Genomic DNA, 12,325 nt, shown 5'->3' on the forward strand with positions numbered 1-12,325 from the left:
GATCAGTGGCACTTCTTGCCGTGGGGTGCTGCCACACGTCAGGGTCTACAGTGTGCAAAAGGGACGTAGCAGTCATGCTTGCACCTGCCGAAGTAACTTGGAGAGAAGTTGCCACAGTGTGGATCACTTTTAAGGGTGCTTGGCTCCTGACTCGAAGGTCGCGGGTTCCGTTCCGGCTAAGGCAGTCGCATTTGAATATAGGCAAAACGGCAGAGGCCCATGTACTGTGTGATATCAGTGCATGTTAAACAACACCAGATGGTCAAAATATACAGAGCCCTTCACTGCAGCGTCCCTCATAATTATATTGTGATATTAGGATGTAAAACCCTAGATATTATTAACCGTGGAGAGAGTGATTGTGTTTTAAGTACATGCACTTTTAAAGGAACATCAAAAAGATAAGTGGTTTTTCTCATATTAGTGAATTACTCTTTCACTTGGTAAGCAAGAAAAGGAGCAAGCAGAATATGCAGATGACGGCACCACTTTAAAGTCAGTGCATTGTTTTCTGTGTCGTCATATATTTTATGCCATCTACTCAAGCCTTCGTATTTCTCATTGGGTAAAAATTAAGTACACTGTCTTCAGAGAGAGCCAGAGGTTCCACATGCCAAGTTTCAGAAGGTTTCATTGAGCCAATGTGGCCAAAATATGAGATATAAAAAAACATTTGGAATTGGGGACATCGCCATCAGAAGTTCCTGGGGGAAATCTAAAAACGATACTTTTGACGTTGATTTTCTCATCTGGCAATAATATTGTGACAGTAAAGTTAGTGACACTAGAGCTTTCTCAGTATAATTTATTGTTCAAGACTAATTTACTGTTTCACTGAGTGCCCCTTTAGGATTATGACGCATGTGTGACGTACCTTTGTTCCACCTCGTCATCCCTCCTTGTGTAGCTTCCTTGCATGCTCGTCAATATAAAAGAAGAAAGATAGGGCTTACAGCATGTGACGAATTCTCGCAGCTCGGCTTGTTTCTTCCTATCTGACAGATAAAAAAGAGTGCCGCCATATCCACGAAGTGAATGATGATGAGTGGGCGAAACTCCAGAGGTAAACCTGGTAAACCATGAATACTTCGTACATTTTGCCCACTCAATTTTATTACAACACTCCCCCTAGCGTACGTCGCCGCACTAAATCGAACGATTGCCTTCCACCAATGACACGCGTTCTATCATTCCTATTTTATAACATCTCACATCTTTCATCATCAACTACAAGCACCGCCGTCTAGTTTATAACATCTTGCATCTTTTCATCATCAGCTACAAGTACCGCTATCTAGTGAACACTGCAAGAACTAAACGAGAGGTGGCTACATACAGAGGACGCACAGCCTTGCCTTAAGGAGTTTCGCCCCTGAAAATTTTTGCGGCACTCTATTCCTGAGGCAATATAGTCCAACACTGAGGTCAGTTGATCATTACTTAGAAAAGTGGTTTAGGATCCTTTTAGAGGAGCACTGGCTCGAAAATGTTGCTCCTTGTTTTGTTTTTGTTGTTGCAATAGGTGACTTGTGACCCACTTATGATAGCTGGAAACCTCATTTGGGCGAGTCCATGACGGTTACTTATTTAGAGATATTTTTAAAGTGCCAAGTCTCGGTTTCGGTTTGAACGAGCATTGAGGTAGCCAGGAGCAGTTCTGGGGGCGATGTAAACACAGGTGGCTGTGTGACCACAGAAAACTGTGATGTGGGCGTTGCTCGTGGGAGCATGCACGAGCGGTTACTGCACTGACAGCTAGCACATGTGAAGCCAATGGGAGGTAGGAAGAAACCACAGGTAGCGCAAATGCGAAGCTTTGTACCAGCAATTAGTTACATTGGCCCTGCATTGATGTTGGCATCGGGAGAGGCTCTGCATCTCATTCAGTCGTGCGGCATGCACTTTAAAATTGATTTCAGATACAATCAAATCTCAATATAACAAACTTGTATCTTACACCATAATAAGTTCATTGTATCAGAAAATTCATTATAAAGGCATATATCTAACACTGTTGCAAAACTTTGTATTTACTTTGTTATATCGGATGTCTCGCTATATCCAGGTTCGCTATATTGACGTTTGAATGTATGTTCTAGGCTATACAGTAGACTCTAGGCAAACCAAAATCTGTGAAACAGAACTGCTGCGTAAATGGAAGAATTCGTGCTTCTGACAAGATTGGTTTCCAGCTTGTATTCTACAGCCATGTTCACCTCTTAGTAAAATGCAACTCCTGTTAAAGGAACATATTTTTCTGGTCCCGTCAGGTTTTGTTTTATGAGAGCCCACTGTATTTGCCCTTGATATCTCGTAGATGTTGTGTATGTGTCCACATAAATCTATCTTGCTCATTATCTTGCCTTTGAAATTTTGTGTCACTGCTCCTTTAAGGCATGCTTAATGAAGCCACATATGCAATGGCATTTTGTAGAATTCGCAGAATTATTTGCTATTCTTACTTAGGTTAAAGATAAAATGTGCTACAGACGAGCCACCTCACAGATAATTGCAGCATCATCAAACTGGTAGTTAAAGAACCAGATACAATTTACCATTGGTATTTCATTTGTAAGAGCTGCATACTGTTGGCATCATTTGATAGTAAATTGCTGCTAAGTTTTTCGTCAGATTATAAAAAAAATGTTAGCTAAAAAATGTGAGACCTTAGGAATGGTAGAAATGAGAGTGGCGTTTTAAAGCATGGCACATAACTTGATAAAAATCTCTCACTTAAATAAAAATTTCTCAGCATTTCACAGAACTTTTCTTGCCCCCATCAGCACAAGCCATTTCACAAGCAAGTTCTCTTCCACATGGCTCTCGCCATCGTCACACGAGTGCACATTATATCCTTCATAAATCCAGTGCCACTACATTCGATGAGGACACCGATTCTGGCACCTTCTCCATTCTCTTCTCAACATTTTCATCACTTGTGCACCTATTGGTGCACCGAGCCACCGTATTGTTGATGGATGAAATTACGGAGATGACTAGAGCCATCTAGGAATGTGTAATGACATAATATTGTGCTTGCACCAAATTTCTATGGATGTGTCAAGTTCATCATAGTCTAAGAAGGCACCGCGAAGGCACTTTAGATGAGCCTATAATACAAACCGGACTAAAGGTCGAGTGGCAATATAGGTCGACCCCCTAAGTTCAGGTTACCGAAAAAAAAGAAGGAAAACAACTCAAAATTGCCGAAAGAAATTTATTTGCGAATTGGGCGCACTGCACCCTGATCGTCGAAGTTCCCCTCAACCACCATCGCAACTGTTCCTATTTGTCAGACGAAGCACCACTGTCTTCTGAAGACGAGAGTTTGTCGCTGGCCGCCTCCCATAGTGCGTTGTCTTTTGGCCATACAGCGAGTTGCTGATGGAAAATTTCTTAAAAGCGTTTTCCACCATGAAATCTGGCAAGGAACACTAGGCAGAAAGCATCCACCCACAAACAGTCGCAAGCGGAGGCCTCTGTAGGCGGCCCGTCGGTGTTTTTGGGTTGTCGCTGGACATGAACTTTTGGTACTCCAGCCGCACTCGGTCCTTGAACGGCTTGTTTAGCACAACGTCGATCGGTTGGAGGGTGGACATCATACCACCTGGTATCACGACGAGGTTCGTTTTTCCATCGCCCAGTGCACGCTTGACAGTGTCGGTTAAGTGACCACAAAACGCATCTAACACCAGCATGCTGCAAAGACGCAGCAGTGCATCTGGCTGACGGTTCCAGATTACTCGTATTCATTCGAGCATCATGGCCTCGTCCATGTGTCCCTTTTTGTTGATGCGAAGGACAACACCGGGCGGGAACACTTCCTTGGGGATTGTCTTAAGTTTGAAAATGATAAAGGGTGGAAGCTTTCTACCATCTGCCATGCATGCATGACGGTGAAGCGTGAGTGCTCATTGCCAGTGGACAACAGCTTCATATTCTTGGCTCCACTCTGCATGATCCTGGTCGATGAAGGCATGTCAAACCACACGGGGGGTCTCATCGGCATTGTCAATCTGCCCCATCATGTAGTTGTTTCGCTACCGAAGCCAGTTCATGAAACCCTGAAAGGTTTATAAGCTTGTCCTCGAACTCGTCTGGAAACTTCTGACAGATGGATGTGCACCACCGGAAAGAAAATCCTTTGCTTCTCATGAATTGACACACGCAAGAGATTGGTGCACGAAACTCTTCTTTTGTGAGCCCAGCTTCTCGAGCGAATTCCACAGCTTTCTTGCAATGGTATCCACGGTGATGGTATCCACGGAATGGTATCCACTGGCAGCGAGCACGCATGAACTTCCCATACAAAGTTCGCTAGCGTATTCTCCAGCTGCGGGTGAACCGCACTTCGCCCACGAAATGACATTTTCCTAGGATTGCACATCTGCAGCTTCGCTTTCTACACCCTCTAATAGCGCACGCTTTTTTCTGATACACCAAAGCGGCGTTGAGCAGCTCCTTCCTCCATTTGAGCAAACATATTCCTATTCGCTTCTGCAAACTCAGCAACTTCTAGTTCAAACACAGCTGAGTACTGCCTTCTCGTACCGCTACTCATATTCTGTGAACGAAAAAAGACCACTACAAATGAAACACAATGTTAAGCGAAGTGAGAACTTAGAACAGATTGGAGGCAAATGACAAACACAAAAAAACAGACTAGAGAGAAAAAAAAAAAAACCTGCTATTTGATTTGAATGCGAATATGGCCGTGTCCAGCTTCTCATGCATGGAGGCACGAAGGAAGAGTTGCCTGTCCCTCCTCTGTGCATGAAGGAGTTTCTCCTTCCTCCATGTTCTCATGCACATGCAAGCCACATGTTGCCAGACAGTGGTGCACTGTCGGCTAGACACCGCAATATAAGACGAGGGGCGACTTTAGCTTGTTGTTTTATTAAAAATATCTCGACTTATATTTCGGTTTATACGACAGCTCATCAGTGTGTTCCTGGTAAACACTGCTTAGATAAGCTCAACTTGTGTAAAGGCTCATTATTCTTGTTAATAGTTGCATTGTCTAAACAATTTGTACAAACAGTTGATATTTACTTTAGTTTCTTCCACTGCATGGGTGTAGCGCTTGCACCCAATAGCCGTAATTATACGTTCTTTGTACATTACTTGAAGTGCGTATAGCAGCAGATCACTTTCATTAGTCAAGAACTTTGCTTGTTTGGCTTTTGCATCCAGCTATATGAATGGCAGTGCTTTTTCAGCACTTGCAGACTGTACTTTTTGAAATTGCACAAACATTAGCCGAAACATTGCTGCAAAGATAAAAACGTTACTGTTAATTGGTTCATTAGCATGATTTAGTAGTGTTCTGAAAAAAGGGAATGTTTGAAAATGTGGTGTAAAGACAGAACTGAAATTGGGTCACTTTGGCATAGTGAAGTGAAATATACATTACCTTTTAGCATTCTTCAAGCAGTGCCTGAAAAGGCAGAACTACAAACATCTACAAACAGTAGTTACCTAATATGATGTTGGTCCGAAAATGCTTCGTTCGCGATGTTTCAACGCCCCGTTACCTCAAAGGCCATAGCAAGGTGCTTTGTGTTCTATGTTAAATGCTAGTAGATTCATTGTCATGTGTTGTTACCTCCAAATGGTGGTGGCAGCATTTCACTTTGTTTTTCAGCTTTTTTGCAGAAAGTGCCGCTTTCTGCAACTTTTGATTTGGTCTAGAAGCATTGCGATGTTTATGCAGCTAGAAACTATGTATTTTTTATGGTCTACAATTTTCTCACAGTTGGCCCTTAGCGGGGTATTATAGGGTGATTCCACGAGAGATCGACACGGGTCCAAAAGTTGATATTTTAGATTTCATTGAGTATTTTATATTTCGTGCACCTCTCACCAGGTAGCCCGAAAGTCAACTTCATTTTATGATTAACGGCATACCTTACGAGAAAACAAATATCAAACTTCATCAACACGGAGGCACCAATTTCGTCACCTGTCATTTTCGAAAATTGCAGATGCTATAAAAAGACAAATATTTTTGTTTCAAGGAAGATATTTTTCACCTGAAATGTATGTCTAATTAAGAATAAATTCATACGGTTTCAAGTTTTCAGAGCTTAAGAAAATAGCTTTTAAAAATGTCTAATTTTGCGACAGTTTAAAACAAGTTACGTATTCCCAATTTTTTTTCTCCGAAAGTAATGCAAGCAGCATTTTCAAACTTGACACGTTTGAAGGATTTAGTGTGTTCATTAGGTACATAAATTATTGCTGCCGTAGGGCAAATGTAAATTTTCATATATTGCCTCAAAGTTCTCACATTGGCAAAAGTGTACTCCACTGAAACTTGAATAAAAAAAAAAAACCCCGTCTTCGATTTATCTTAAAATCTCGTAAATAGACAATTGAAGGCCATCGTACAGTAATATAGAAAAACATGTTGCATTATTTTGTTTTTAGCGACAATATTCGTGGTACAAATCAGAGCTTTTTGAGAATGCGCTGGTAAGTTGAGAAATCTAGAAATCGGAACGGAAAAGCGGCAATGAGCTTCAAACGTGAGTAAACATGACCCCATTTGGTGAAGAAAGGCTGTTTTAGCAGATAGGAGTAACTATTTTGAACGCGATGTTCTACAGTATCTGAATTCACTCTTATACTTAGAGCACTGAGACTTCTAATATGTGGTGCCTCTCCATTACTGACTCAAAGATGGAGCTTCTGTGACGGCCATGTGTTTGCAACAGGTTGGGTAAGAGAATTTAATGTTGATTGAGTTCATAAACGACTCATAACAAATTTTTCTAATTTGGGGCACGAAGACTGCCGCATTAGACTGAAGAACATGCTTTAGGCCAAGTTGTCATCCGTCGTCTGCTCTACAGATGAATTGCTGTGCGCCGCATCTCAGAGGCAATGCTTTTGATCATATGGTTCAAAGTAGGGACAAAGATTACGCCTCCCGTAATTTTATCGACAAAAACATTGTGAAATTCATTTTAACGCACTATACTTCAGTTTTGCATTCGCACTGCGGATACTTGCGCACGCTGTTTTACGTCTGCTCTCATTAAAGGTGGGAGTCATAGGAACAGACGACGGATAGATCACTTTCATGCTGCTGGTTTCATGCATAGTTGCATTGCCAGTAATTTGAGCCTCAAGGAGTGTGGCGATGGCTGACCACTTCAGCCGGGATAGAGTTTTTTGTTCAGATTACCTCATGCTGCATAAAAAGAAAATACCTTATCAAGGAAACTTTCACAAGGTCGAAGACATCGACCTGTTTGCCCTCCAGAAGCTTTTGCCGAAAGCTGCCCGCCATGCACATAACAACGATCACGTCTGCCAGAACTGCTTCAGACGCCTCAGAAATATGCTGTCTTCGTCTAATGGCTTCTCAGCTGAAACAGCTGATGAGTTTTTGCCGGAAGAAGAAAAAGGCAGAAGTCAAGAGCGGTGCGTAAACACGCCTGAAGCATTGTCACATATGCGACTGGAGAAGCTGCATGCACAAAATAGCAAAGTTCATGCAGAGCCGAGACAACTTAGCAGCAATTCTACAGTAACCGTGAAATGCCACCGTAATGTGTGTAACCGCCACTTTCAATCATCAAATCTAAAATGCAGTGTGTGTGCCCAGTGGTTCAAGAACTTCAAGCAAGCCTATGAAGCGTGTTCTTCGTATCAAGAGTGCATGCATTTGTTGACACTGTTGCCGAGCGATATAGAGTGCCGAAAACTGCAAGCGCTTATACCAAACTTGTCAGCTTACATGATATACAGATCTTGACGCTGGCTCGCAAAACACAGGATATGGTTAGCACCAAATGCGGTAAAAAGGACAAGGCTGATACGAATGGAGGTCCAGGAATCTATGGCTTACTACTCCAAAGATGAGTATAGCTGCTCTCGGCAGAGTCCCAACAAAAAAGATGTAGTATCTGTTATCATTGACGGAAAAAAGGAGCTTGTTTGGAAAAGGTTTATGACCCGTTCGGTATGAGAGGCTTATCGTCTCTTTAGAGAAGCTAATGCGAATACGTCGATTGGGCTCTCAAAGTTTTATTCACTGAGGCCAAAGTGGGTTCTTCTTGCACCACACCAAGAAGTGTGCCTTTGTATTTGCTGTGCTAATGCCATGGAGTGCGTTTCTGCCCTACAAGACGTCACCGATGGTGCCTACACGGCGGACTTCTTGAAAGAACTATGTCTTTGCAGCTCCCCTACAAGTGATTGTTCTTTAGGCCATTGTGACTATTGTGCTTAGGAGGACGCTCTGACAGCCACATGTTTAGGAATCCATGAAGATATTGAGGTAGCCTATGCAGTATGGGAAAATGGTGATCTAGTAAAAAAAACAGCCCAGGCAAGTGCTTTTCTGCAAGAGCTAAGTCTATGGTTCGTGAAGTGGATTACCCATAATTACATAAGATACATTCAAGAATCAGCAATACGCCAGGCGAAAGAGAACTAAGAAAAAGAATCTTGCATTTTTCACTTTGATTTCGCTGAAAAATGGACAGCCATTTTCCCGAATGAGGTACAGTCGTATCACTGGCACAAAAGACAGGGGTCTATATTCACGTGTGTCATCTCAAAGAAGCAATCAATTCAAAGTTTGGCCGTCATCAGTGATGACACATGCCATGATGCTGCACATGCCTGTTTTTCTCTACAAATAATCCGCAGCAATATGAAGGAACAACTTAAGCCTGACACACATGTTACTTATGTTTCTGATGGTGCATGCAGTCACTTCAAAAACAAGTACCAGTTGTTCGAGTTATATCAGAAAGATCATATATCAACAAAGTAGATTTTTTCGGCCACAGGACATGGCAAGAACTCTTGTGACGGCGTTGGTGGCCTACTAAAGCATCGGGCTACGCTCTACAACCTCAGAGCGGCAAGCTCAGCTGTGATTATGTCAGCATCCCAAATGGTGGCGCAAATGAGCGCGAAGCTCAAGAATGTCAAGCTGCTGTGTGCAGCTTGACACAGACGAGCTAGAAACATTCCGTTAGTTTAAGAAGAGCCAGTGGAAATCGTTGCCACGTGTTCCAGGCATACGTTCTTGGCATGTTTGGCTTAGCACATCTGAGGGCACTGATCGTGGTCGTGTTGTGTTAACAACACATACTGCTAAATGTGATCTGCAAAAGATGCAGCCATTTTGAGCGCATCTCTTGTTTCACGCAGTCACCACCAAAATATCAGTGAGGGTACTTCAAGCGCATATGCTTTTTCTAGCGAGACCCAACACTGGGGTTGGAACATTTTCATGTTTGAGTTTATCTGCAAATATAGACAGATGTTTTGCAACTGAGTTACAGTGTCGAAGATTTCCTTCATTAGAGCTATGTTATCAGGAGCATAAATGTGCCTTCATGGGTACGTATTTGTTACAGTGCTAAAACAGCCTTTCTTCACCAAATGCGGTCACGTTTACTCGCGTTTGAAGCTCATTGCCGCTTTTCCATTCCGATTTCTAGATTTCTCAACTTATCAGTGCATTCTCGAAAAGCTCTGATTTGTACCACGAATATTGCCGCTAAAAACAAAATAATGCAACATGTTTTTCTATATTACTGTATGATGGCCTTCGGTTGTCTATTTACGAGATTTTAAGAAAAATCGAAGACGGGTTTTTTTTTTTTATTCAAATTTCAGTGGAGTACACTTTTGCCAATATGAGAACTTTGAGGCAATATATAAAAATTTGCATTTGCCCTACAGCAGCAATAATTTATGTATCTAATAAACACACTATATCCTTAAAACTTGTCAAGTTTGAAAATGCTGCTAGCATTACTTTTGGAGAAAAAAAATGTGGAATACGTAACTTATTTTAAACTGTTGCGAAATTAGACATTTTTAAAAGCTATTCTCTTAAAGCCTACAAACTTGAAACCGTATGAATTCATTCTTCATTAGATACGCATTTCAGGTAAAAAATATCTTCCTTGAAACAAAAATATTTGTCTTTTTAAAGCATCTGCGATTTTCGAAAATGACAGGTGTCGAAATCGGTGCCTCTGTGTTGGTGAAGTTTGATATTTTTTTTCTCGTAAGTTATGCCGTTAATCATAAAATGAAGTTGACTTTCGGGCTACCTGGTGAGAGGTGCACGAAATATAAAACACTCAATGAAATCTAAAATATCAACTTTTGGACCGGTGTCGATCTCTCGTGGAATCACCCTATAACTTTTGTTAGAAGAAAGGCTCATCTTAAAAATCAATGCTTCTTATGGTTTTTGGAATGGAACTATAGAAATCTTTGTAACATGTCTGCGTACATAACTATTTCTGTATATGTGCAGCTTGGCAAGGCTTGCTGTGCCAAGGATTAGCCTTCACGCGGAGGACATTTGAAACTAAGTACTAATATTTTGGGGATTCAGGTCTTCTGATTTTTCTGTTGTAACTTATTCTGGCGTAACATCGCTGCTTCAACCTCTTAGTTTTACCGCAAAAACTGAAGCATCTCAGTTTGTAAAAGTTCTACAAAGAGTTTTCTATAGTGTTTTACACATTGTCCTCGCCATACTAGGCAATGAGTCAGTATGCTTTCAGATGCACAAAGGAATAAGTCGTGCTTTGAAAGGGATTGATTGGGTACATTCGGCTCACCCATGCTGCTTTGACTTCAGTTGGCTTTCCTCAACGTCTTTTCCCACTCATGAGACCCCCACTATCTGTGTTTCAGATCTATCTTCTAGAGCACAAGTGTTTTAAACTAGAGGTGATGTCCAAGAATTTCTGCCTTGAAACACTCAAGACTCTGGACAAGTGGTGTGAGTTCATCTAGTCACCAACAGCTGTGCTGAGATATAGTTTTTCCTGAGAACTTTACAGTTATCTGATGTGTGAATGTGACAGACTGCACAGTGTGGTGCAAAGTTCAATGCCTTCATTGCCATTTCCATTGGCGAGGAACTTGCTTTCTTGCTGCCAGTAGTGGTACTGAGTGATTGCACTGGTCAGGAACGTACTCAGGATATTTCATTGTTACATGTCTTGGTAACAATAAATCATGTTCATGTTTCATTTGCTGTTTCCATCTGAACTCTTTCGGAAACGACACAAGAGCCACTTTCAAAAAACACTTTTGCTAACGAGCTCTCTTATTTAGTTCCAAGCCACATCCTGTGAGCCAAGTGTTAAGTAGCGTAGTCTTAAAGTAACTCTAGTTGCAACAATGCATTGCAACCTCATTACTTTAATGCCTGTAAAGAATCAAGCGCAGCCACAAGTTGCGCCATTAAAAAAACTCACCGCATTTCTTTGATATCTATGTTGCAGTATATTACTTTTTGAAAGCCCCTCATGAGGCCCTAGAAAAAGTTTTGTTGAAGGGTTAAATTTTTTTGTAAAAAACAATGGAAATCGGATGTACTTAGTCCAAGGGGAACAATTGTAGCTGCCAGTTATTCCACGTATTATCGAACAAATCATGGCTGGCCGGCCTCTTGAAGTTCTTTCGAAATTTCTTATATTGTTGCCTTATCAGTGGAAAGAGGAGACCTGCGCTTGGTCTTGCTAGAAAACATTTTTCGTAGAAAAGTAAATAAATAGTGACGAAGAGGTGGAGTGCCTTGCTCACCTGCTGTGCTGTTTTTAAATGCGAAGTATTTCTTAGTGAAATACGTTAACTTTGACCATATCTATCTGTCGATTTATTTAGCCGCCTACGACTTTTAGCTCTCCTGGCCGTTTCGATTATGGGATCTATACAAGAATTGGTATGGCATAACGTGACTGTATGATGAGCATGAGTGAATAGTCATAACACGAAAATTGTGACATGTATGCCACGAAAGTCACGATTTACATATCATGGTCTTGCAGCTCTTGCGGGGTTTCGTTGACATAACATATTGCAAAACTGTATGGTATGACATGACTACATGGCGAACATAAGTGACAGGGCTTAACGTGGAAATCATGTAATAACATGACTACATGCTACGCTCATAGTGCGCTCGCGGCCATTTCGCTGGCTATCACGTCTACCAAATTTGGTGTTACGTGACTTGAATGGATGACGAAGGTAAGTGACATGTCCAAACACGATAATCATGACATGCTTGGCAATAAAAAACTTGACTACATACCACGCTCATGATGCGCTCATGGCCGTATCACTAGCTTCGCATATATCACATTTGGTATTACGTGACACGAACGGATGACGAAGGTAGATGATATGTCCAAACATGATGATTAGAGGCTGGATTTTCAGGCACTAATTAGTGTGTTTTCGGTGCCAAAGACAGGCAGCAAAAACACCATTTCAGGCCTCAAGAACCATATATATAGGCACAATAAATTTCTACAAAAATTAGAATAAT

At 41.5% G+C, this 12,325-nt stretch overlaps 1 protein-coding gene across 1 annotated transcript in view; it reads left to right on the forward strand.

Annotated features, from left to right (window-relative positions):
• Nucleotides 1–11,021, forward strand: part of LOC119173719 (uncharacterized) — a 51,162-nt gene extending 40,141 nt beyond the window's left edge. The window contains exon 3 of the mRNA XM_075895942.1: nt 10,681–11,021. Coding sequence (XP_075752057.1) covers nt 10,681–10,782 — 102 coding nt within the window. The 3' untranslated portion in view covers nt 10,783–11,021. The remainder of the gene's footprint in view (nt 1–10,680) is intronic.
• The last annotated feature ends 1,304 nt before the right edge of the window (nt 11,022–12,325 follow it).

This window comes from Rhipicephalus microplus, chromosome 5 (genome assembly GCF_043290135.1).
Source record: "Rhipicephalus microplus isolate Deutch F79 chromosome 5, USDA_Rmic, whole genome shotgun sequence".
In the NCBI taxonomy this organism is placed as follows: domain Eukaryota; kingdom Metazoa; phylum Arthropoda; class Arachnida; order Ixodida; family Ixodidae; genus Rhipicephalus; species Rhipicephalus microplus.